The 25,408-nt window shown below is 53.4% G+C and overlaps 1 protein-coding gene across 1 annotated transcript; it reads right to left on the bottom strand.

The window, feature by feature from the left end:
- Positions 1-4,365: 4,365 nt before the first annotated feature.
- On the bottom strand, positions 4,366-25,408 carry LOC127038263 (sialic acid-binding Ig-like lectin 11). Its single transcript, XM_050930785.1, has 13 exons — positions 25,277-25,408; positions 24,741-24,820; positions 12,916-13,064; positions 12,165-12,569; positions 11,691-12,011; positions 8,780-8,833; positions 8,110-8,373; positions 7,743-7,808; positions 7,347-7,613; positions 6,583-6,888; positions 6,072-6,165; positions 5,688-5,811; positions 4,366-4,851 (listed from the first exon to the last, which is right to left on the bottom strand). Exons 3-13 carry the CDS (start codon positions 13,037-13,039, stop codon positions 4,672-4,674), a joined length of 2,205 nt encoding a protein of 734 aa, XP_050786742.1. The 5' UTR covers positions 13,040-13,064; positions 24,741-24,820; positions 25,277-25,408; the 3' UTR covers positions 4,366-4,671.

The following is a 25,408-nucleotide window of genomic DNA, read 5'->3' as shown; positions in this document are numbered from 1 at the left end:
CTCCTAGTGCCTTTGTAGTTTAAGGAATAACTCCCCTGCCATGCATGACGTGTTGGTCAGAGCGAGCAGCAGTCTTGTCAACAGTTCAGCTCCATTCCTGCAGCCCAAAGAGGCAGGGTGCGCAGGACACAAACCGTTGAAAGATGGCACCAAATACAGACGGAAGCACAGGGATTGCTGGAATGCGAAGCAATGCATCATGGGGCATTGGGACAGGACCCAGGATGCCACGCGACCCCATCCACCTTCCCACAAGTCGTAGCAGTAGAAGAGAAAGGGGTGCTCTGTGGGATAGCTGCCCAGAGTGCATCGCTCCGAATACCACTGCAAATGCTGCAAGTGTGAACATGCTATTGTGCAGGCAGCTGACAGTGTGAACACACAACAGCGGTTTCCCTACAGTGCTCTCTGAGCGGTGCTGTAACTGCCAGCACGTTGCCAGCATAGACGTGCCCTTAGAAAAACAGCTCTTCTTGGTTTAGCAATTGCGAGTGACAGAGAATCCACCAGGGCCCTTGGTAAGTTGTCCCAATGGTTAACCATTTCTACCTCCTTTCCAGTCTGAATCTGCCTAGCTTCAACTTCCAGCCGCTGGATGGTGTTAGGCAACCGCAGGGGTAGGCAACCTATGGCACATGTGCCGAAGGCAGCACGCGAGCTGATTTTCAAAGCTATTCACCCTGCCCAGGTCCTGGTGGCTCTGCATTTTAATTTAATTTAAATTAATCTTCTTAAACATTTAAAAATGTATTTATTTTACATACAACAATAGTTTAGTTCTATACTATAGACTTATAAAAAGAGACCTTCTAACAAACGTTAAGATGTATGACTGGCATGCGACACCTTAAATTAGAGTGAATAAATGAAGACTCGGCACAGCATGTCCGTGCTAGTCTCTCCTCTGCGAGACTGAAGAGCCTGTTATAGTGTATTTGTTCCCTACATGGGTATTTATAGACCAGGATCAAGTCACTCCTGAACCTGGTCTTTGTTAAGCTCAACAGCTGGAGCTCCCAGAGTCTCTCACCCTGAGGCAGGTTTTCTAACTGTTTAGTCAGTCTCCTGCCTCCTCCTGAGCCCTCCCCGATGGGTCAACATCCTTCTGGAACTGCAGGCACCAGAACTGGACACAGGACCCCAGCAGCAGTCGCACCAGGGCCAGATCCAGAGGGAAAATCACCTCCCCGCTCTGACTCCAGAGCCCACTGTTGATGTACCCAGGACGGCCGCAGCATCGCACCAGGAGCTCATGTTCAGCTACTCAGCCCCGAATTGTTGTCAGGGTCCCTGCTGCCCAGGAGAGCGTCCCGCGTCCTGTGAGTCCGACTGGCACCCTGTGTTCCTAGATGTACATGTTGAAATTGTTTGCTTGTGCCCAGTTTAGCAAGCGACCCGGAGTGCTCTGCAGCAGTAACCTGGCCTCCTCATTATCTGCCACTCCCCCTACCTGTGTGTCATCTGCAAACTTGATCAGGGCTGATTTATGTTGTCTTCAAGGTCGTAGAAAAAGGTATTAACAAGCATTGGGCCAAGGACAGTTCCCTGAGGGATCCCCCTGGAAACACGCACTTGCTGCTGATTCCCTGGTGACAGTTACCTCTGGAGATCTAGCAGTTAGCCAGTTTTGAATCTGGGTCATGGTAATTTTGTATCCTCCTAGTTTTTGAATCAAAATGTTGGGTGGTGCCAAGTGAAACTCCCTATGGATGGCGATGGACATTCCATCCTCATCATTGTCCTTAGAAAGTCTGAAAATCAGGAAGGAGGAGTAGTAAGGCCCTATGAAACCCTGGCTGAGCTCAGGGTCCCATTGTGCCGGGCACTGCACAGATACAGACAGAGATAGGCCCTGCGCCAGATGAGATTGGGGCCCCAGTGTGCTGGGGATTTTCATAGTGGTTTACATGACTGCTGCATGTGTGCCTCAGTTTCCTTGTGTACTGAGTGTTTAATGAGGTGGTGGGAGAGGGTTCGTTGTTGATGAGGGCCAGGTGTCACCTCACCTAGCAGCCGGGACCCCGAACAATGGCCTGGAGATGGGAGACTCTAGCAACTGGTGACCAGAAGCACCCCCCTCTCCACACTCCCAGCTTGAAAGGCAGCTAGTTCTGGGCAATGGAGGTGTCATGGAGTCCCCAGGCGATGCTCTGAAACTGCTCCCCACAAAGCCAGGCAGGACTCTGGGGAGCCTCCTCTCCCTTGGAGCAGACTGTCTGCAGGGCAAGAAGCTCACACGTCTTCAGCTCCTGGGTCTCTCCTTGGAGCATTCAGCATATGCCCCTCCGTGCGCTTCCCACAGTGAGTCCCCCCCAGGCGGGGTCCTGGGGAAGCCACAGGGTCCTGCACCCCCACTTTGCAGTCAGACGTGACTCTCAGCCAGCCAGTAAAACAGAGGTTTATTTAGATGACAGGGACACAGTCCAAAACACGTCTTGCCGGTACAGACAACAGGACCCCCTTTAGTTAGGTCCATCTGGGGCCCCAGGGAGGCCACAGCCCCGTTGGGGTTCCCCTCCGTTTCCCAGCCAGCTTCCAAACTGAAAACTCCCCCCAGCCTCTCACTCAGCCTCCCCCCGGCTCCTCCCCCAGTCTTTGTGTCCTTTGTCCAGTGTCCCGGGCAGAGGTGTCACCTGGCCTCCAACCCCCTCCTGTGTCCTCAGGTTACATGCTCAGGTGTCCTCTCTTCCCCAATGCAGCCAGTCCCAGCTCCCCTGCAACCTTCCCAGGTCAATACTCCCCATTCCCCATTCACATAACAGCCCGAACATTCCCACTTCCTCACAGGAGGACAGTGGGCTGAGCAGAGAGGACCCCGTGACGTGTTTACCTGGGATGGAGAACAAAGGACACAGAGGACAGGGGAGGAGATGTTGGGGCCAGTGATATAGGAGTCCCAGCTGCAAGGAGGGGGCTTCTGGGCTGGGGAGAGCAGCCAGAGCCCACCTGGATACGAGAGAGACCCAGATATCCTGTCCTGAGGGAGGCCAGGCCTGTGGCCCTGAGAGGCTCCTGCGCTGGGTTCAGATGTTCAATAAAGCTCCTGTGCTACGCTGAATGAGAGTCACTGCAGGGTGGAGACTGGAGGCTGTTGCTCCGTCTGGGGGTGGAGGCCCTGGGGGGCCATAATGAGGGGACTCCCTGAGGGGGCCCACGGCAGAGACAGGCCAGCTCAGAGGGAGTTAGGGTGCAGGAGGGCGCGCAGGGTTGGGGTGCAGGGTCTGGGAGGGAATTAGGGTGCAGGAGGGTGCTCAGGATGGGGTCTGGGAGGGAGTGAGGGTGTGGGAGGAGGCTCAGGGCCGAGGGTGTGGGAGGAGGCTCAGGGCTGGAGGTGCGGGGTTTGGGAGGAAGTTAAGATGCGGGAGGGGGTTAGGGTACGGTAGGGTGCTCAGGGTGCAGGAGGGTGCTCAGGGTGGTGGTGCAGGGCCTGGGAGGGAGTTAGGGTGCAAGACGGCGCTTAGGGTGGAGGTGTGGGGTCTGGTAGGGAGTTAGGATGCGGGAGGGGGTTCAGGGTGAGGGCGGGGTCTGGGAGGGAGTTAGGATGCAGGAGGGGTTCAGGGTGGGGGTGTGGGGTCTGGGAGGGTGTTAGGATGCGGAAGGGGGTTCAGGGTGGGGGTGTGGGGTCTGGGAGGGAATTAGGATGCGGGAGGGGGCTCAGGGTGGCGGTGTGGGGTCTGGGAGGGAATTAGGATGCAGGAGGGGGCTCCAGGCTGAGGCAGGCAGGAGGTGCAGAGCACTTACCTGGGGCAGCTGCTGTTTGGTGCAGGGGGTGTGCAGGTGGCTCTGTGCAGCGCCGTGCCGCCCCCATGGTCGTGATTCTGGGATCCACCCCCCCAGCAGGCAGGGCACTTGGAATGCAGGGGCTTTAGGGGCTGCAAGTCCCTGGGCTAAGGGGGCCCCGGGCCCTGGCCTGCAGCTCTGAAGCCCTTTTTGGAAAGTGGCCCTGAGTCCTCCAGCCCGTGGCGGAGCAGGGGCAGCTGCACAGCCAGCGGCCAGAGAGAAGTGGCACTTCCCCTTCAAACGGCCGCTTCTCTCCCACCGGCTTTGAAGGAGAAGCGCTGGGAAGCAGGGAGGAAGGGGGGGAGACGGAGAAGAGGAACTTGTAAAGTCCCCCAAACCCCGTTAGAAGGGAGCGTGGTGCACACAGCTTTACAGGAGCACATTCCCTAAGGGAGCAGCGACGTAACTTGGAAACAACGGTGAGCGGGAGGATGTTAAGTGAGGAGAAACTGAATAGGTTCCTATTACCCCCACCCCCTGTCCTGATTTTTCACACTTACTGTCTGGTCACCCCAGCTCCCGCCAGCTGCTGCCCCTGAGCGTGACCACCCTGCCCATCTCTGAAGCGAGTGGCTGAGGGCTCAGGCAGGGTAGAAGAGAGACTCTCTGGGGCTGGGGGGTGAGAGGCTCTTTCCCCCAGGGGCAGTGGGGTTTGGGAGGGGGCAGGCTTTGGGACCCGGCTGCAGGGGACTCTAGGATACCACCCCACAATGCAGCGCTCCAGCATCTCCAAGGCCTACTTGACTCTGCCCAGAGTCTGGGGCGGAGCAGGGATTTGCACCCAGGTTTCCAACTCGGGGCTGACCCCTTGCTGCCTTTCCCTCTCACTTTGACCCCTTCCCTCACTGGACAGGCCGGAGACGCACAGCCTGGGCCCATGGCACGAGGGGGCTATTTCAGCCGGACCTCGGAATATTCTGTGGCGGGGACCTCCGCAGGCTCCCCCCGTTTGTGCTGCAGCTTGGAGAAGTCAATGGTGGCATAATGCAGCTCATCCGGTTCCCTGGGGCCTAGTGGGGCCTGGGCTGCTGCAGCCCCATCCTGAACGTCTTTGTCTGGAGTCTTGTGATCCTGAGTGAGAAGCAAGGCAGAGACACCAAGCAGAGACTTGCATCCACCCTGCTGAGCTGATTGCATGGGCTGCCCCAGACTCGTTTCCCCCACCCTCCATGCAAATGCATTTACTGCATCGGGCGTGCACTAGCAAGAGACGTTGGATTGGGAGTGTTACACACTCTGCACACATGAGCCGATCCCATGCCAGCACCAGCTCGGTTAATGCATTCACTGCCTCAGCTGCACAGGACACGCATTAGCAAGATGCATGGAGGGGGGTGCATTTCATGCATCACACATGCAGATTTCATCCCATGCATCTCATCACAGAACATGTTCAGGAAATGTATTGACTGGATTTCATGCTCCGAGCATGCATGAACTGATCTCATGCATCTTGGGGCACCCTGCATACACTGTCTGATGACAAGCACCTGATGCCACAGCAGGCAGCTGCAGAAATGCATTTCTTGCCAAGCTGATGCATTTGGGAGATGCCCAGGGATTAGGAGCATTGCAGCCCCAATCTAATCCCGTGCACTTTGTGAAGGCACGTGAATGCATTTGCTGCATGTCCTCCCCTCTGAGTGAGGCCTGAGAGATGAGGTGCATTTTCTGCATGCAGGAGCCGATCCCACGCAGTTCGGGGAGCCCAGACTGGTGGCAGGGGTGCATTTCTTGCACTGGGCATGCATGGGGTTGTTGGGTGCCCTGGTGAAAGCCTGTCTTATAGTCCTGCATTCATTAAGGGGATAGGAAAGCAGGGGGAGGGAGGAGGAGAAATGGAGGGGGGCAGAGACGGGGGGGGAAGGGCAGGTGGGCTTGGTCCCCTGCTCCCCCCAGGTACATACCATGGGGATGGTGGTGACGTTACTGTAGATCAGGCTGGCGTCGTCGGCCGTGTGCTCGGCCTGACTCCCATTAGCCATCTCCCCGGCCTCAGCACTGGGGGGCGCCGGCTCCCGGCCCCGCAGCCTGTGGGGAGACGGATCAGGACGGACTCATGAGACCGTGGCGGGGTTAGACTAGCCCCGTGCGGAGGGAGGAAGGTGGCAGCCCAGTATGAGAGTCTATAGTGCAGGGGACTGGTTAGGCCAGGGAGAGGGGTTGGGTGGGGGATCTCACTGGGGGGAGGGCTGCGGGGGGGGCTGGAAAAGCCCAGGGGTGATGGCAGGGGATCTCAGTGGGATCTGGGAGGGGCAGCTGGGGGGCGGGGCAGGAGGCCTCAGACTCACTTGATCACACAGAGCCCGAGAAGGAAGAAGGCGACGGCGACCCCCAGCCCACAGGCCACCCCCACGCCCAGCAGCTTGCCAGGCTCCTTCGCACCTGCGAAAACACACAGCACGGGGCACAGCTGGGAGAGAACCCCGGAGCAACGCTCCCTCTAATTTCTGACAGGCCGTGTGCTCAAAAAATGTCCTCTGTGCAAATTATTGTGCTTCTGTGCACATTTTTGTGTGTGCGGTGTTTCGCCATGTGTGTGGGGTTTAGGATCTGTGTGCGCACAAACACACACAGCATAGAGAGAACAGTGCCCAGGAGTCCTGGCTTCCAGCCCTGTGCTCTTACCACTAGACTCCACTCCCCTCCCAGGTCTGTGGATAGTATCTAGAAGTCCTGATTCCCAACTCCCCTGCTTCCAGCACCCAGACCCCACTCTTCGTCCAGGGCTGGGGAGAGAACCCAGGAGTCCTGGCTCTCTCCCTGAGCCGGGGACAGAACCCAGGAGTCCAAATGTCTCACCTCTCTGCGGGGGGCTGAAGTCAAAGTGCAGGGCGGCATAGGTCCCGTGCCGGTTGGAGCCGAGGCAGAAGATCCGGGGGCCCCCGTCCCCGCTCCCCATCCAGTTCAGGGTGCTGACAGCCTCATCCCCCTGGGCCCATGAGCTGACCTGCAGGGCCCCCCGTGAGCTGTTCCCAGCCAGAGGCTCCCCATCCACCTGCCACTGGAGCTGGGGTGGGGGATGGGAGCGCAGGGAGCAGCTGCAGCTGACGCTGAGCCCCTGGCGCTGGCAAGACGAGTTCAGCCCAGTCCCCAGCCGGGGGCTGTCTGGGGAGAGCAGGAGACACAGCGACAAATTAATAGTCAGAGAGAGAAACCCGGGGCAGGAAGTCCCATAGATTAAACCTGCTGATATCTAGTGGCAGGGAGTCCTGTGGGTTCTTCTGCCCTGGAGTGTCTCTTTGGTTGGCCCCTGGGCACTGATCTGGCCCCATCCTCGGCCAGCTGCACTTCACACCAACCAACCTGCTTCTCCGCCCTCAGCCTGGGCACTCACGGTCCTTGTAGACGGCCCAGGAGTCCGTTCAAGCCTCAGCTGCACCCCTGGGGGCTGCCCCTGAAGTAGCTCATTAACTATGGCATGGCGGGGGTGGGGGGGGTTGCACTGTCTATCTTTACAGGGGCTGGGCACCCTGTGACACCTGCTAGTACTCAGTGGCGAGGAGTCCCACGGATTAACACTGCTACTCTCCAGGGTCAGCGTCCTAGAGGTTAACCTCACTCACACTCGACGAGCAGCTGGAACGTCCCCTGGGCAGAGCTTTCCTTGTTCTGGGCCCAGCACCTGTACAGCCCCCTGTCCTCGGCCGTCATGTTGGGCAGCTCCAGCTGCAGCTGATTCTCCCCCACGGGGCGGGTGCCCTCGATGGCTCGGCCCCCCCTCACCCAGCCCAGCACAGCGGGGGGGCTGCTGGCGACAGAGCAGACGAACCGCAGGGAGTCGCCCTCCCGGGCCGTGAGCTGTGACCCGTTCGCCATCAGGGTGCCGGGATCTGGGAATAGAAATAACACAGAGCCACTCGCACCCTGAGCCAGCCAGTCCCTGCCCGGGAACTGGATCAGGGCCAGTGCCCCCTAGAGGGGAAAGATCCCGTGCCCCACTCCTTGCCCCCTAGCAATACCTTGGAATAACTGGGGGTCGCTCCTGTTAGCTCTGGAGACAGTGATTTGCAGCGTCTTCTCTAGAACTGAAATACCCACGGCAACGTATTAGATTGGAGAGAGCCCCCCAGTGACCCCCTGATCCGCAGCCCAGCACCTGATCCCCCACCTACCCTGCAGCCCAGCGCCCCCATGGATCCACCACCCGCCCCCTGCAGCCCAGTGCCCCCTACTGACCCCCGCCTTGCTCCATGCAGCCTAGCGCCCCCTACTAACCCCCTGCTAACCCCCTGAAGCACAGCGCCCCCTACTGACCACCTGCCCCCTGCAGTCCAGTGCCCTCCACTAAGGCCCCTCTGTGTGGCACAGCATCCTCTAGAGCCTTACTCTGCACGTGCACACGCAGGGTCCGGCTGGCCGACCCAAAGGGATTCTTTGCCCAGCACCGATACTCCCCAGCGTCCCCTCTGCTGAGATTCATTAGCTCCAGACGCCCAACCCGTCCCTGGCTGGGGCTCAGGGACTCGTTCCCCTTCGCCCAGCTCAGGGTGGCCTCGGGTCTGTTCCCAGCCTCACAGCCCAGACTCAGGGAGTCGCCCTCCCAGGTCTCCAGAGACACGACGTCGCCCTCAGCTCCCGACACTTCCAGCACTGAAAGACATAAGCAAGCAGGTTAGGCCCCCTACAGAGATCCTCCACCAAGGTGCCACAATACAGCCACCTCTGGGGTGGGGTGCGGGAGCTGGTTATACAGGGACCCCTCGCCTGGTGTGGAGACATAGCCAGTTCTGGGGTGAGTGCACAATCCCGGTGCCTTTACGGCAGGTCTCTGTTGCAGAGATCGCCCCCTAACCCATCTCCTACTCACTGCCCAGTGCCCAATTATGCCACCCTGGGGTCTGGAGACAGAGGGAACCTGGCCCAATCATCACACCACCCTCCTCACAACCCTGCGGCTTTCTCAGGATCTCCCCTCCAGGCACAGAGCAGCCTAGCCCGGCTGATCGTGACTTGGAGGCACTCGCTGATTTCCGGGACTCGCAGCGTGGCCTCTCACCGGGGTGTCCATTCCTGGTCAGGGTCCCGGTGATGTTGGGGGTCCTGGGCGGATCTGTAACACAAACCAGACGAGGGGATCAGAGAAGCCTAGACATGGCGCCTCGCTATGAGCTCAGTTGGGGGACGGGAAAGTCCCTGAAGTGACACAAGACCTGTGGGTGGGGAAGGGAAGTGACAGACCCGACTGAGTCCCACCCAAGAGGCGTCCGATGGAACCCAGGGTCACGCCGGGGAACCAGAACTGGGAATTGAGCAGGGGGTTGGATGAAGGGAAAGCAGCCGGTATCAAGTGGAGTGTCCCAAGGGTCAGTCCTGTGGCCAATTTTGTTCAATATCTTCATTAATGATCTGGAGGATGGCATGGGCTGCACCCTCAGCAAGTTTGACAATGACACTAAACTGGGAGGAGTGGTTGATACGCTGGAGGGTAGGGACAGGATACAGAGGGACCTAGACAAATTAGAGGCTTGGGCCAAAAGAAACCTGATGAGGTTCAACAAGGGCAAGTGCAAAGTCCTGCACTTAGGATGGAAGAATCCCATGTACTGCTACAGACTAGGGACCAAGCGGCTAGGCAGCAGTTCTGCAGAAAGGACCTAGGGGTTACAGTGGAAGAGAAGCTGGATATGAGTCGATAGTGTGCCCTCGTTGCCAAGAAGGCTAACAGTATTTTGGGCTGTATAAGTAGGGGCATTGCCAGCAGATCGAGGGACGTGATCATTCCCCTCTATTCAACATCGGTGAGGCCTCATCTGGAGTATTGGGTCCACTTTTGGGCCCCCCACTACAAGAAGGATGTGGAAAGAGTCCAGCGGAGGGCAACAAAAATGATTAGGGGGCTGGAGCACATGACTCACGAGAAGAGGCTGAGGGAACTGGGATTGTTTAGTGTGCAGAAGGGAAGAATGAGGGGGGATTTGATAGCTGCTTTCGACTACCTGAAAGGGGGTTCCAAAGAGGATGGATCTAGACTGTTCTCAGTGGTACCTGATGACAGAACAAGGAGTAATGCTCTCAAGTTGCAGTGGGGGAGGTTTTGGTTGGATATTTTAGGAAACACTATTTCACTAGGAGGGTGGTGAAGCACTGGAATGGGTTCCCTAGGGAGGTGGTGGAATCTCCTTCCTTAGAGGTTTTTAAGGCCCGGCTTGACAAAGCCCTGGATGGGATGATTGAGTTGGGGTTGGTCCTGCTTTGAGCAGAGGGTTGGACTAGATACCTCCTGAGGTCCCTTCCGACCCCGATATTCTATGATTTTATGATTCTATGACTTGTACATGTCCAGGTTTTCTAAATAGTCCTTAACCTGTTCTTTCACTACCGAGGGTTGCTCATCTCCTTCCTATACTGTGTTGCCCAGAGCAGCAGTTTAGGAGCTGACCTTGTCTATGAAGACCAAGGCAAAAAAAAATGCATCGAGTACTTCAGCTTTTTCCACATCCTCTGTCACTAGGTTGCCTCCTCCACACTTTCCCTGATGTTCTTCTTGTTCCTAACATACCTGTAGAAACCCTTCTTGTTACCCTTCACATCCCTTGCTAGCTGCAACTCCCATTGTGCCTTGGTCTTCCTGATTACACCCCTGCATGCTCGAGCAATATTTTTATATGCCTCCCTAGTCATCTGTCCAACCAAAACCCAAGGGACCTAAACTGGTAGGTCAAAATTCGGCCTAATTGGTGTAGGCACTAACGAGGGGCCGGGCTGCTCCGGACTGGGTACCGGAGTGAGCATCACCATCTTGGTGCCACTGGCTGCCGGCGCCCTGGTGTTCAACGTCCTGGTATCCATATGTGTCGCCCCCAAGGCAGGCCAGAGTCAGGGGTCTAAATAACCCAGCTCCCACCCCAGTCCCAGCCACCACCAGGGACATCAGACACCTCCCTCGTGGGTCCTTTGCCTTCCTCCCTTGGTTCATCTCTCCCCAGCCCTCTCCCTTTGCCCCCGGCTTGGCCGGCCAGGCCTGAGTATTATGCAGCCCGGCTGTTCGGCTGCACTCAGAGGGGCATTTGAAAGCAACACCCGGAAGAGCCAGATGCTGGTACCGGCTGGCCAGGAATGCCAGGGTTTGTCCACTTTGCTGTCAAAGCCCCACAGCCTGGGTCTGTTGAGTCGGGCTTGTTTCCAACAAGGTCTGTGTAGACGTTTGGGGTCGGACTGGGGCCTGGGCTCAGACACGGTGAGGGGGCGGGGCAGTGTCCTTCTAAATCTCCCTCCGGCTGACAGGAACAAGGACCGTCCTTATAGTGAAGTCGGATTTGATCCATCACCTCGCAAAGGCGGTTGATTTCCCCTCTGCCCTGGATCTGCAGCGCGAGGGTCACAGGCCATTTAATGGGGGTTTGCCCTGGGGCAGGGCAGGCTGAGGTCTCTGGCCACCAATCCCAGAGCGTGTTTAGAACCGGAAAGTGACTGGGTCCCATTAACACTCTGCCCCATATAGAGCATCCACCGATCCCGGCAGAAAGGGGAGGGGGGGAGGAGACGCGGTGGGACAGCCTGGGGGAATCTCAGGGGGAACTGGGGTGGCTGGTGTGTGTGGGGCAATCCTAGTAAGGGGGGACGGGAATGTGGGGGGGTGGATCACAGCACAGGAGGATTCTGGGGGCAGGGCAGGTCAGGGGCAGAGAGGATCCCAGAAGAGAAGGACCTGGGTGTGTGGATGGGAGGGAGGAGCCATAGCCAAGGGGGGCAGGAAGGGTTGAAGATCCCAAGGGAGAAGGGGCTGCACGGTGTGGAGGGAAGGGGCCTGGAGTAGAATTGGCTGAGGGTGCATGGTGGGGGGTGGGGATCCCAGCAAAGGGCTGAGTTGGGGGAGGGGCTGGAGGGCAGGGCTGGGGAGCCCAGGGGTGAGGATCCCAGCAGAGGGGGCTGGGGGCTGGTGTGGAGGGGCTGGGGGGGTCACTCACAGCCGACGTGGAGCCGGACGGTTCTGCGGGTGGAAGGTCCCCATGGTGGCCTGTAGGTGACTGTGCAGATGAGCTCTTTGCCGTGGTCCCCCGGGCCGGGCGTGAAGCTGAGCACGGAGCTGTGGGCCCAGGTGCCATTCGCCAGCGGGGCTGAGACGTCCCTGGCTGTGTCGCTGAATGACCCCGTCCAGGTGACTCGGGGAGGGGGCCCGGAGCAGCGCCCAGGTGCTGTGCAGGTCACAGTCACTGGATCCCCGGCCAGCAGCATCCCTGGCAGCCCCCGCGCCTGCGAGATCTGGATCTCTGGCTCCTCCGTCAGCCCTGAGACACGGGGAGAGGGGAGAGTGACACGGGGAGAGAATCACTCAGGGACACGGGGCCTTTCCCCCCTAGGGCCGCAGCATCAAACTGGCCCCAGGGCAGGGACTGGCTGGCTCAGGGGGGCTGATCAGCGGTGACTGCGGTTGCTCTTACCTGCTACCAAGATCATGAGCTTTGCATCAGTGCCGTCGTAATTGAAGCGGTAACTGTATTTCAACGATCCTTTCTCGACTCTAAGGAAATATCTCCCTGTATCCATCTGTCGTGCGTCGATGATTTGCAGGGAGCAATCGCCGTCGGCTGGATTCTCCGCCAGCTGGAACCGGCCCTGGGTCTCCTGCGACACCCCCCGGCTGGGGTCACTGCTGGCCACGGGTGGATCCCAGACCACAGTGGCCGGATCCTTGTACCAGTATCTGTAGAGCCGGGCTCGGGGATTGTCGGTGTCGTACGAGGCTGGGTACGTGAAGGTGCAGGGGACGAGAATGCACAGACCCTCCTGCACCGACACCGACCGCGGCACCGTCAGGGTAAATCCGGGCAGCTGGGACAAGGACCCTGCAGGGGATGGAGAGGGATCGAAGTGGGACCCAGAGAGACCAGAGGCCAACCCTGAGCTCCCCCTACAGCTCTGCCAGTGCCCCTCACTCCCGACCTGCAGCCCCCTGTGAGCCCAGCCCTGGGTCCTTGACCAAATCTCTCTCCGTTTAGTTTCCAGCCTTCCCTACATCGAACCCCCTGCCCGGTCCCTGTCACTCAGCGCCCCCCTAGCACCACACCGGGGCACTGGGCTCCCCTCCTCCTCTGGCCAGTCTCCTTTCCAAGGCCTGGGACAGACCTGGCCCCGCTTAGCGCAAGTTCTGCCCTTCCCCCTGCACTGGGGCTGCAGGTGCTGCTTACTTACCCCTCCAGAGCAGGGCGAGGATCAGGACCCTCAGCGTGGCAGGACCTCCTAGTATCCATGGGGGACCTTGAGGTGGAAGCTTCCATTCCTCAGGGTCCTGCTGTGGCGGAAGGGCTCTGCCCATGGCTGAGGTTTGGGCTGGGACAGACCTAGAGACAGATGGTGGGTTGGGAAGTGTGAGAGTGGAGGCTGTATGGGGGTGGGGGACAGATCTGCCTTGGGGACCATCAGTGCTGCTGGGCTCTGCGGGGGGCTGATCTGTGGCTGCTGGCACCCAATCACTAGATGGTCCTGAGAGATCGTGGGCTAAAAAAACCTTCTATTGGCAAAAAAACCCTGAGATTTTCTCTAAGAATCATGAGATGAAAATCCCGAGCTGAAGATGGTGGGAAGGCAGCGCTGCTCAGTTCCTGCTTTGCTTCAGTCTTCCCATAAAAAAACAACATGTGAGTGGGCGACCAGCTCAGGAGAGATTAATAAGACTGGGACTGTTCATCTTAGAAAGGAGACGACTAAGGAGAGATATGAGTGAGGTCTATAAAATCATGACTGGTGTGCAGGAAGTAAATCAGGAAGTATTATTTACTCCTTCTCATAGCACAAGAACTAGGCGTCTCCAAATGAAATTAACAGGCAGCAGGTTTAAAACAAACAAAAGGAAGTATTTCTTCACACAACGCACAGTCAACTTGAGGAACTCCTTGCCGGAGGATGTTGTGAAGACCAAAAGTATAACAGGGTGCAAAAAAGAACTGGATAAATTCATGGACAATAGGTTGTTACCTAGCAGCTCTGTGTTCTTGGGGACCCAGGGTGCAGTACCCAGCCTGTCTGACTCACGAAAGACCCCCTTCCCCACAACCAGCCGGCCTCTGCTTGAACCAAATCTGCATCAGAAGAAAGACTGACAAAAAGCAATGGAAAGGATTTGGGAGACGCACCTAAACCCCTGGGACAAGGGTGACAGGATTAAGGAAACTCCCCTGGCCTCACTTGCGTTGAAGATGGGACAAGGAGGCATCTCTATTAGCAGACAGAATGGAGAACAGAGATCCCAAGGCAAGAACCGCACTGAACTCTGGGACCAGAAAAGCCGGGAAGCACGGCATGATGGGGGATCTCTGCGCCAGATGTCAATGAACCCGCCTGCACACACCCAGCTCAGCAGTTTTCAGACCAATTCTAGTAACGAATCCTTGATTGGTATCGAAAATAGTGAATTGCCTTGTGAGCTCCCTCCAAGGAACACCGCCCAAAGCCAGAAGTGATCAGTTCCCATTTCCAGCCTGAACAAAACAACGTTGGTATCTCCCGTGTTTGCACATCAACAAATCTAGCGTTCTTCTTCGAACCGTTGTTGTTTCTCTACAAAACCCCCTACCCATGCTCAAGGAAGTGTTCTGATGCCTGGATCAAAATCTGCATCAGTTCCACTGGGACTGCATCTTCTCCTGAGTGATCGTGCCGGGGGCTCTGCCTGTCTCCAGCACCCCAGACTCTCAGCTACCACCACCATCTGGGAACCCCGATCGATTCAAGCTCCATGGAGTGGTGAGAACCCATCTCTTTCTCTCTCTCTCTCTCTCTCTCATGGGTGTTTTTTGGTTTCCTCATTCGCTCTGGCAGCTCCCCGTGGCCCTGACCCATCCCACCCCCCTGCTCCATCTCACCTCCTTCTCCTCCTCTGCCAGCGTGCCACCATGTCCTGCTTCTCCCCCCCCCGTCCCAGTGCTTGCGCTGCGAAACAGCTGATTTGTGGGGCAGGGAGGAAGAGGGAGGAGGGTGAACGCGGCGTACTGGGGGAAGAGGCAGGGCTGGGCTGGGACTTTGGTGATGGGGTTGGTATAGGGCCGGGGCCAGGGGCGGGGATGGGGTGGAGTTGGGGCGGGGCAAGGGGGGGCACGGGCACCCACCGGCGCTGAGAAAGTTGGTGCCTATGCCTAAGGTAAAAGATCCCTGCAGCACCCAAAATTCCTGTGGGGTTTGCTCATCAAGTGGGTTACTCCCAGCACAACTGTAACATGAAAGTGAGAATAGGCACGTGCTGGGTCCAGGGGCATATGAGGGTGGGAGATTGAAACTGCTGCTCGACCCAGCCTGTTCAGACGTACGCTACTGTGGTGCGGTGCCCATGGCCTATGAGGGTGACAGTTTGGAGGTGCTGCTCGACCCAGCCCACTGACCTAGGGACATCTAAGGGGTCAGCTTGGGAGCCCTGATTAACCCGGTCCTCTCAGACGCGCTCTGTTAAAGTGTGTGTGTGTGTGTGTGTGTCCCTGCTGGGTGTGTGTGTGTGTGTGTGTGTGTTCATCTGATTCTGGGGCTGGAAGAACCCAGCCCTGGGGAATCTAGGTCCTACAGGATCGCTCCACTGGGAGGGTGTGACAAAGTGGAAATGTTCTTAATGTTTTCTATGAATACTGTGTGGGTGCCTCAGTTTCCCCTATGCATTTCTTAAGTATCTAGGTGGAGGGATCAGGGTGTATGATTGTTGCAGAAGAAGACCCCTGTGATATTGTCTGCACAGAGAATGGCCAACACTCTGTCTCCTGGGAGGAGATGACGCTGAGTGGCCTGAAGGTATCTACTACAACGGAAAAAGTGACGGTGGTGTGGAAGAAGTGAACCTCTCCATGACCCTTGGACGTATGCAGTGACAGCAGATCAAGGAGGTGTGCACTAGCTTCGCGCTGATGTTCTCAGCCACCCCAGGACGGACCGAATGGGCATACCACTCCATTGACACAGGTAATGCTCACCCAATTAGAGCCCAACCTCACCGGTGTCTCCTCGAGCTAAAACTGCTATAGAATGGGAGATCCAGGGATATGCTACAGATGGGTGTAATCCTCCCCTCTGACAGTGCATGGGCATCTCCAGTGGTTCTAGTTCCCAAATCAGATGGGGAAATACATTTTTGCATGGACTACTGTAAGCTAAATGCTGTAACTCGCCCAGACAACTATCCAATGCCAGGAACAGATGAGCTATTGGAGAAACTGGGACATGCCCAGTTCATCTCTACCTTAGACTTAACCAAGGGGTACTGGCAGGTACCGCTAGATGAACCCGCCAAAGAAAGGTCAGCCTTCATCACCCATGCAGGGGTGTATGAATTTAATGTGCTCCCTTTCGGGCTGCAAAATGCACCGCCACCTTTCAAAACCTTGTAAACGGTCTCCTAGCAGGATTGGGAGAATCTGCCGTCGCCTGCCTTGACGATGTGGCCATATTTTCTCATTCATGGGTAGAACACCTGGAACATCTGCAAAAAATCTTCGAGCGCATTAGGCAGGCAGGACTAACTGTTAAGGCTAAAAAGTGTCAAATAGGCCTAAACAGAGTGACTTACCTTGGACACCAGGGAGATCAAGGAACTATCAACCCCTTACAGGCCAAGGTGGATGCTATCCAAAAGTGGCCTGTCCCATAGTGAAAGAAACAGGTCCAATCCTTCTTAGGCTTGGCTGGATATTACAAGCGATTTGTATCACACTACAGCCAAATCGTCGCCCCACTGACAGACCTGACCAAAAAGACCCAGCCAAATGCAGTTCAGTGAGCTGATGAGTGTCAGAAGGCATTTAATCAGCTTAAGGCAACACTCATGTCTGACCCTGTGCTAAGGCCCTCAGACTTCGACAAACTGTTCCTAGTAACCACAGATGCATCTGAGCATGGTGTGGGAGCAGTTTTAATGCAGGAAGGAGCAGATCAAGAATTCCATCCTGTCGTGTTTCTCAGCAAGAATCTGTCTGAGAGGGAAAGCCACTGGTCAATCAGCGAAAAGGAATGCTACGCCATTGTGTACGCGCTGGAAAAGCTACGCCCATACAATTGGGGACAGCGTATCCAACTACAAACCGATCATGCTGCACTGAAGTGGCTTCATACCACCAAGGGGAATACCAAAAAACTTCTTCAGTGGAGCTTTGGTCTCCAACATTTTGATTTTGAAATACAACACATTTCGGGAGCTTCTAACAAAGTGGCTGATGCACTTTCCTGTGAAAATTTCCCAGAATCAACTGGTTAAAAATTGTTCTTGGAATGTGGGACATATTGTTGGTTTTTATATAATCAGTAGTGTGTCTAAAGGTGCATGTGTCTTACCAACTCTGTTTTGTCCTAGAGCTCCAGGAAGAAATCACAGTCAGTGTGGAACCAGCTGTCAAACACTATCTGTGATTTGGAGGGCGTGTCATAACTGTAAAGGGAAGGGAAGAGCCCTCCTGTGTACAATACAATAAAATTCCTCCTGGCCAGAGGCACCAACATCCTTTTACCTGTAAAGAGTTAAGAAGCTCAGGTAACCTGGCTGACACCTGATCCAAAGGACCAATAAGGGGACAAGATACTTTCAAATATTGGCTGGGGTGGGGAGGCTTTGGTTTGTGCTCTTTGTTTTGGGGGTGGTTCGCTTTTGGGATTAAGAGGGACAAGACATCAATCCAGGCTCTCCAAATCTTCCTGCACAAGACTCTCATATTTCAAACTTGTAAGTAACAGCCAGGCAAGGCCTGTTAGTTTATCTTTGTTTTCTCAACTTGTAAATGTTCCTTTTGCTAGAGGGTTTATCCCTGTTTTGCTGTAGCTTTGAACCTAAGTCTAGAGGGGGTTCCTCTGGGCTCTTTGAATCTGATTACCCTGTAAAATTATTTCCATCCTGATTTTACAGAGATGATTTTTATCTTTTCTTTTTAATAAAATCCTTCTTTTAACAACTTGACTGATTTTTCCATTGTCCAAAGACCCAAGGGTTTGGATCTTTGATCTCTTTGTAACCAATTGGTGAGGATATTATTCTCAAGTCTCCCCAGGAAAGGGGGTGTAAGGACTTGGGAGGATATTTTGGGGGAAGAAGAGAAAGTCCAACTGATCCTTTCCTTGTTTCTTGTTAAATCACTTGGTGGTGGCAGAGTACCAGGTTTTAACCTAAGCTGGAAGAAATAAGCTTAGGGGGCTTTTATGCATGTCCCCACATCTGTACCCTAGAGTTCAGAGTGGGGAAGGATCCCTCACAGGCTGGTTGAAAATCATGATGAATCACATGAAGCTGGGAGTGTGGGGCCTTGTCTCCCCCAAACTCTGTGACAGAGGGAACTTGCAGAAGGGAAATGTAGAGCTCCATATGAGAACACAAGTGACACAAGCAGCAAATTGATAGAAATACAGAACCCCCACCTCCCACCCCAGAAGAGTAACCCTAAGAAATGAGCGTACCCCAAGGTAACAGGCAAAGCTGGTAACAAGGTCCATCAATGGCTATTAGCCACGATGGGCAGGGATGGTGTCCTTAGTCTGTGTTTGCCAGAAGCTGGGAATGGGAGACAGGGGATGGATCACCTGATGATTCCCTGTTCTGTTCATTCCCCCTGGGGACCTCGCATTGGCCACTGTCGGAAGACAGGACACTGGGTTAGATTGTCCTTTGGTCTGACCCGGTATGGCCATTCTTATGGAGAAATGTGGGCTTGGTGGAACTACCATTAAGTGGCTTCATAACCGGTTAAACAACTGCAATAAATGAGTAACTGTTAATGGAATGATGCCGGATTGGAGGGAGGTCTCAACTGAAGTCCCACAGGGATCTGTTCTGGGGCCCATGTTGTTTAACGTCTTTATCAATGACCTGGATGTAGGACTAGGGAGCAGACTGATCAAATTTGCAGATGACACAAATCTAGTGGGGGAGTTGCCAACACTTTGGAGGATGAAGCTAAAAATCAGAGGGACCTTGATAAATTGCAGAACTGGACTGTAGGCGACACAATGAAATTCATGAAGCACAAAGGGAAGATGCTCCACTTAGGGAAGAAAAACCAAATGCACAAATACAGGATGAGGAAGAACTGGCTTGGCAGCAGCATTGCTGAGAAGGAGCTGGGTGGATCACAACCTCGACAGGAGTCAGCAATGCGATGCTGTTTCAGAAAAACAAATGCAATTTCAGGTTGCATCAACAGAGGCAGAGCATGCAAGTCACGGGAGGTTACAGTACCGCTTTACTCGGCACTGGCTAGGCCTCAGCTGGAGGACTGTGTCCAGTTTTGGTCACCAATGTATAGAAAGGATGCAGAGAAAGTGGAAAGGATCCAGAGATGAGGGATGAAGACGATCAAAGGGATGGAATGGAAGCCCTAGGGACACAGCCTGAAGAAACTGAGCATGGTTAGTTTGGAAAAAGAGATGGAGGAGGGGGACATGACTGCAGTTTTCAAATACTTGAAAGGCTGCCATAGAGAAGCTGGAGAAAGTTGTTCTCTCTCACCCCAGAGGGTAGGACAAGGGGCAATGGATTCAAACTACAGCAGAGCAGATTGAGATTAAATCTCAGGGAAAACTCCCCAGCTGTGTGAGCAGTCGGACAATGGACCAGACGCCGAGGGAGGTCGTGGAAGCTCCTTCACTGGAGGGTTTCGAGAGGAGGCTGGACCTCATATATCTGGGATGGGTTAGACCCAACTAATCCTGCATCTTGGCAGGAGTTGGACTGGGTGACCCCTGCGGTCCCTTCTCACCCTATGAGTCTGTGATTCTAGGATTTGCTAAAAAATCCTGAGATTTAATGTGAACATAAGTCCCTGGCCCTGCTTGAAATTCACTAATAAATCCTGAGGTTTGCTTTAAGAATCCTGAGACTGGCTTTTAAAATCCACAGATTTATGCTTTGTCTCCATGCACCCTGTTGTCTTATCCCTCTCACTGCTGCCCCATGGGTGCTGGTGTTGCCCCTGTGTGTTGAATGGCTTTGTTCTGTGTGGACTCAGGGGAGTTGGATGGCCTGTAGGTGGGTAAAGTGTCCTGAGAGGGGAGGGTGCAGAGAGCTGATGGCTCCCCCCTCTGCAGTCAGGATGGGCTGCTAATGCTGTCTCCCCTGCCCTCATTGCACCCTGCTTCTTGGACTCTCCCCTCATTTTTTTTAATGGAGATATACTTATCTCCTAGAACTAGAAGGGACCCCAAAGGGTCATCAAGTCCAGCCCCCTGCCTTCACTAGCAGGACCAAGTACTGATTTTGCCCCAGATTCCTAAGTGGTCCCCTCAAGGATTGAACTCTCAAGCCTGGGTTTAGCAGGCCAGTGCCCAAACTACTGAGCTATTCCTCCCCCCATGAAAATAGCACTGGTCACTCCCCCCTCCCCACTCTTCTGAGAATGGTAGGGGCCACTCCCTCCACCCTACTACTCACATATAAATGGAGGGGTAACAACCTTTATGTATGCAGTAACATAAATCCCTCCTGGCCAGAGGTACAGAATCACTTTACCTGTAAGGGGTTAAGAAACTCAAATAACCGGTTGGTACCTGACCAAAAGGACCATAAGGAAAGAAGATACATTCAAATCTGGTGGGGCAGGGAGAGGTTTTGTTTGTGCTCTCTTTGTTTGTTCCCGCTCTGGACGGAGAGAGGGACCAAGCAGGTAAAACATCTCCTGAAAACATACCTGAAATGACACATCTAAACTTACAGACATTGTAAGTAAGGGCAAGGAAATGTGTTGGATTATCTTTTGGTTTATCTTGTGAATTTTCCCTGTGTTAAGAGGGAGTTTTATTCCTGTTTTTGGATCTTTGAAGCTGAGCCTAGAGGGGAATCCACTGTGTTTACCTTCCATCCTGATTTTGCAAATGTGATTCTTTTACTTTTTCTTTAACTAAAGTTCTTCCTGTAAGAGCTTGTTTGATTTTCAGTGTCCTAGGGAGAAAGGGTCTGGTCAGTACTCACATTATTCTCAAGCCTCCCAGGAAAGCGGGTGAAGGCTCTTGGGGGAATATTTGGGGAACAAGGAACTCTAGTGGCCCTTTTCCTGAATTTTTATCTAAATCACTTGGTGGTGGCTGCAATACCATCCAAGGACAAGGGAAGGAATTTGTATCTTGGGGAAGCTTTTAACCTAAGCTGGTAAAAATAAGCATAGGGGTCTTTCCTTGGAGTCCCCACATCTGTACCCCAGAGTTCAGAGTGGGGAGGGAACCCTGACACATGTGAAAATGGTATTGGCCACTCACACCTTCTCCCCGTCTCCCCTGTTAATATGATTTGAGCCACTCCCTCTTCCTCTTCCTCACCTATGAGAATGGTATGGGCCACTCACTCTTCTCCCTTCCTCCTCCATGAAAATATTTTGGACTACTTTACTTCTCACCCCTCTTTTCCATTTAAAATGGTATGAGCCACTCCCCTATTCCCCATTCCCTTTCTGTACAAATGAAACGGGGGCAATGGCTCCTCGCACCCACCTGAAAATGGTACATAAGAATGGCCGTACTGGGTCAGACCAAAGGTCCATCCAGCCCAGTATCTGTCTACCAACAGTGGCCAATGCCAGGTGCCCCAGAGGGAGTGAACCTAACAGGCAATGATCAAGTGATTTCTCTCCTGCCATCCATCTCCATCCTCTGACAGACAGAGGCTAGAGACACCATTCTTTACCTTTCCTGGCTAACAGCCATTTATGGACTTAACCAGCATTAATTTATCCAGTTCTCTTTTAAACGCGGTTATAGTCCAGCCTTCACAACCTCCTCAGGCAAGGAGTTCCACAGGTTGACAGTGTGCTATGTGAAGAACTTCCTTTTATTTGTTTTAAACCTGCTGCCCATTAATTTCATTTGGTGGCCCCTAGTTCTTGTAATATGGGAATAAGTAAATAACTTTTCCTTATCCACTTTCTCCACATCACTCATGATTTTATATACCTCTATCATATCCCCCCTTAGTCTCCTCTTTTCCAAGCTGAAGAGTCCCAGCCTCTTTAATCTGTCCTCATATGGGACCCTCTCCAAACCCCTAATCATTTTAGTTGCCCTTTTCTGAATCTTTTCTAGTGCTAGAATATCTTTTTTGAGGTGAGAAGACCACATCTGTGCACAGTATTCAAGATGTGAGCGTACCATGGATTTATATAAGGGCAATAATATATTCTCAGTCTTATTCTCTATCCCCTTTTGAATCATTCCTAACATCTTGTTTGCTTTTTTGACCTTCTCTGCACACTGCTTGGGCATCTTCAGAGAACTCTCCACTATGACTCCAAGATCTTTTTCCTGACTCATTGTAGCTAAATTAGCCTCCATCATATTGTATGTATAGTTGGGGTTATTTTTTCCAATGTGCATTACTTTATATTTATCCACATTAAATTTCATTTGCCATTTTGTTGCCCAATCACTTAGTTCTGTGAGATCTTTTTGAAGTTCTTCACAGTCTGCTTTGGTTTTAACTATCTTGAGCAGTTTAGTATCATCTGCAAACTTTGCCACCTCACTGTTTACTCCTTTCTCCAGATCATTTATGAATAAGTTGAATAGGACTGGTCCTAGGACTGACCCTTGGGGAACACCACTAGTTACCTCTCTCCATTCTGAGAATTTACCATTTATTCTTACCCTTTGTTCTCTGTCTTTTAACCAGTTCTCAGTCCATGAAAGGACCTTCCCTTTTATCCCATGACAACTTAATTTACGTAAGAGTCTTTGGTGAGGGACCTTGTCAAAGGCTTTCTGGAAATCTAGGTACACTATGTTCACTGGATCCCCCTTGTCCACGTGTTTGTTGACCCCTTCAAAGAACTCTAATAGATTAGTAAGACACGATCTCCCTTTACAGAAACCATGTTGACTTTTGCCCAACAATTTATGTTCTGCTATGTGTCTGACAATTTTATTCTTTATCACTGTTTCGACAAATTTGCCCGGTACCGACGTTAGATTTACCGGTCTGTAATTGCTGGGATCACCTCTAGAGCCCTTTTTAAATATTGGTGTAACATTAGTTATCTTCCAGTCATTGGGTACAGAAGCTGATTTAAAGAACAGGTTACAAACCCTAGTTAATAGCTCCGCAATTTCACATTTGAGTTCTTTCAGAACTCTTGGGTGAATGCCATCTGGTCCTGGTGACTTGTTAATGTTGAGTTTATCAATTAATTCCAAAACCTCCTCTTGTGACACTTCAATCTGTGACAGTTCCTCAGATATGTCACCTACAAAAAACGGCTTATGTTTGGGAATCTCCCTAACATCCTCAGCCGTGAAGACTGAAGCAAAGAATCCATTTAGTTTCTCCGCAATGACTCCATCGTCTTTAAGCGCTCCTTTTGTAGCTCGATCATCCAGGGGCTGCACTGGTTGTTTAGCAGCTTCCTGCTTCTGATGTACTTAAAAAACATTTTGTTATTGCCTTTGGAGTTTGTGGCTAGCCGTTCTTCAAACTCCTCTTTGGCTTTTCTTAGTACATTTTTACACTTAATTTGGCAGTGTTTATGCTCCTTTCTATTTACCTTGCTAGGATTTGACTTCCACTTTTTAAAGGCAGTCTTTTTATCTCTCACTGCTTCTTTTACATGGTTGTTAAGCCACGGTGGCTCTTTTTTAGTTCTTTTACCGTGTTTCTTAATTTGGGGTATACATTGAAGTTGGGCCTCTATTATGGTGTCTTTAAAAAGAGGCCATGCAGCTTGCAGGGGTTTCACTTTAGTCACTGTACCTTTTAATTTCTGTTTAACTAACCCCCTCATTTTTGCATAGTTCCCCATTTTGAAATTAAATGCCACAATGTTGGGCTGTTGAGATGTTCTTCCCACCACAGGGATGTTAAATGTTATTATATTATGGTCACTGTTTCCAAGCGGTCTTCTTGTTATTACCTCTTGGACCAGCTCCTGCGCTCCACTCAGGACTAAATCTAGAGTTGCCTGTCCCCTTGTGGGTTCCCGTACCAGCTGCTCCATGAAGCAGTCATTTAAAGTATTGAGAAATTTTGTCTCTGCATTTCGTCCTGAGATGACATGTTCCCAGTCAATATGGGGATAATTAAAATCCCCCACTATTATTGGGTTCTTAATTTTGATAGCCTCTCTAATCTCCCTTGGCATTTCATCATCACTATCACTGTTCTGGTCAGGTGATCGATAACAGACCCTAATGTCATATTCTTATTAGAGCATGAAATTTCTATCCCTAGAGTTTCTATGGAACATGTGGATTCACTTAAGATTTTTACTTCATTTGATTCTACATTTGCTTTCACATATAGCACCACTCCCTTCCTCTCCCCCTACACGAGCTGTTCTGTCCTTCTGATGTATTTTATACCCCAGAATGATTGTGTCCCATTGATTGTCCTCGATCCACCAAATTTCTGTGATGCCGATTATATCAATATCCTTCTTTTATCACGAGGCACTCTCCCCTTTCCCTCCTCTACCTAAAAACTCCTCTCAGCTCCTGAGCGGGGAGCTGCCTCCCTCCTGCAGCACCCCTGATTGCCTGCCCTTCTCCAGGAGATGGGATAAGTGGGCAGGGCAGGAGGGGCACGGACCAGCCTCGAGAGATCCAACCTCCATCCCCATCCCTGGGGGGCTGCCCTGCCCCTGTGCAGTATCTGGGAGCCCCAAGGGATCTGTGCCTTACACAACTCCATGGGGAGCAATGGGGTGAGCACAGCTGGAGGTTGGGAGAGAAGTTTCCATCTATAAATGCCCCCTGTGCAATGTCTGCCCTCCCTGCCCCCCAAATCCACCTCTATGGGGAAGGGGAAACTCCCAGCAGTTCCATTTTCCACCATCCCTCTGCTACCCTCAGGTGCTCTCGGGAAGGAGGCTGAGAGATGGGAGCTGGGGAACCCCCTGCTGTACGTGGGCCCCAGAGCTGACACCTCCAGTGTGGTCCCCATGGTGGGGGAGTCCTGAGGCGTGACCCTGCTCAGGCTGGAGGGGCAGGGAGCCCAGGGCTGGGATAGCAAGGGGCTGCGGGTCGGGATTGAGGGGCAGCCCAGTCTCCACTGACCTTCTAGCTCCCTCCCCCACATTTCCACTCACCCCTAGACCTGCAGAGGGGGTCCCAGTGCCTGGCTCTCTGACCCTGCAGCCCGGGTTCCTCAGGGTTTGTGACTCGGAGCCTGGGGAAGCGGCAAGCACAGGAATGTGAAAGCAGAAGTTGGTGCAGACAGGAGGGGGTTGTGAGGAGATGCTCTCTCAGAAACCCCAGCACCAGCATCCTGCTGACTTCCCTCCCTCTGACTGGGGCTGCCTGCGGCTTCCCTGCAAAGGGGCAGGCTGCATATTGCTTGTGGGGCTGGAAATAGAACCCCGGAGTCCGGGCTCTGAGCCCCTCTACACACCACTCCCCTCCCAGAGCCAGGGACAGAACCCAGGAGTCCTGGCTCTCAGCGCCCCCCCACCCCCGACCACTCCCCTCCCAGAGCCATGGATTGAACCCAGGAGTCCGGGCTACCTGTCCCCTGTCCCAGCTCTATCCCTTTATTACTGCTTTTTCCAGTAACACAATAATATTTTAACGTTAGCAGCTGACACCTCGTATTGTAATGTACATGCTGCAGAAGCTAATCACTCACCCCGAGCTGAGATGCAGCTGTCTCTGGGGCGGGGCGGCTGGGAACAGCGCACTGGAACAGCAGATACCCGGTTAGGACAGCTAGTGAATCCCGACTCCAATTTGAAGAGCCGGGTGTGTGAGGAGACCTGCC

This window comes from Gopherus flavomarginatus, chromosome 20 (assembly GCF_025201925.1).
Source record: "Gopherus flavomarginatus isolate rGopFla2 chromosome 20, rGopFla2.mat.asm, whole genome shotgun sequence".
NCBI classification, from domain to species: Eukaryota; Metazoa; Chordata; order Testudines; family Testudinidae; genus Gopherus; species Gopherus flavomarginatus.
Note: the sequence above shows the minus strand (reverse complement) of the source record. Positions and strands in the feature narration are given on the sequence as shown.

Excerpts from the sequence above, each read along its gene's own strand:
- LOC127038263 (XM_050930785.1), bottom strand. The coding sequence starts at position 13,039 with ATGGGCAGAGCCCTTCCGCCACAGCAGGACCCTGAGGAATGGAAGCTT. Across the intron at positions 8,374-8,779 it reads GACCAGGAATGGACACCCCG|TGCTGGAAGTGTCGGGAGCT; the intron begins GTGAGAGGCCAC and ends TATGTCTTTCAG. Across the intron at positions 5,812-6,071 it reads CTCGGGCTCTGTGTGATCAA|GCTGCGGGGCCGGGAGCCGG; the intron begins GTGAGTCTGAGG and ends GTCTCCCCACAG.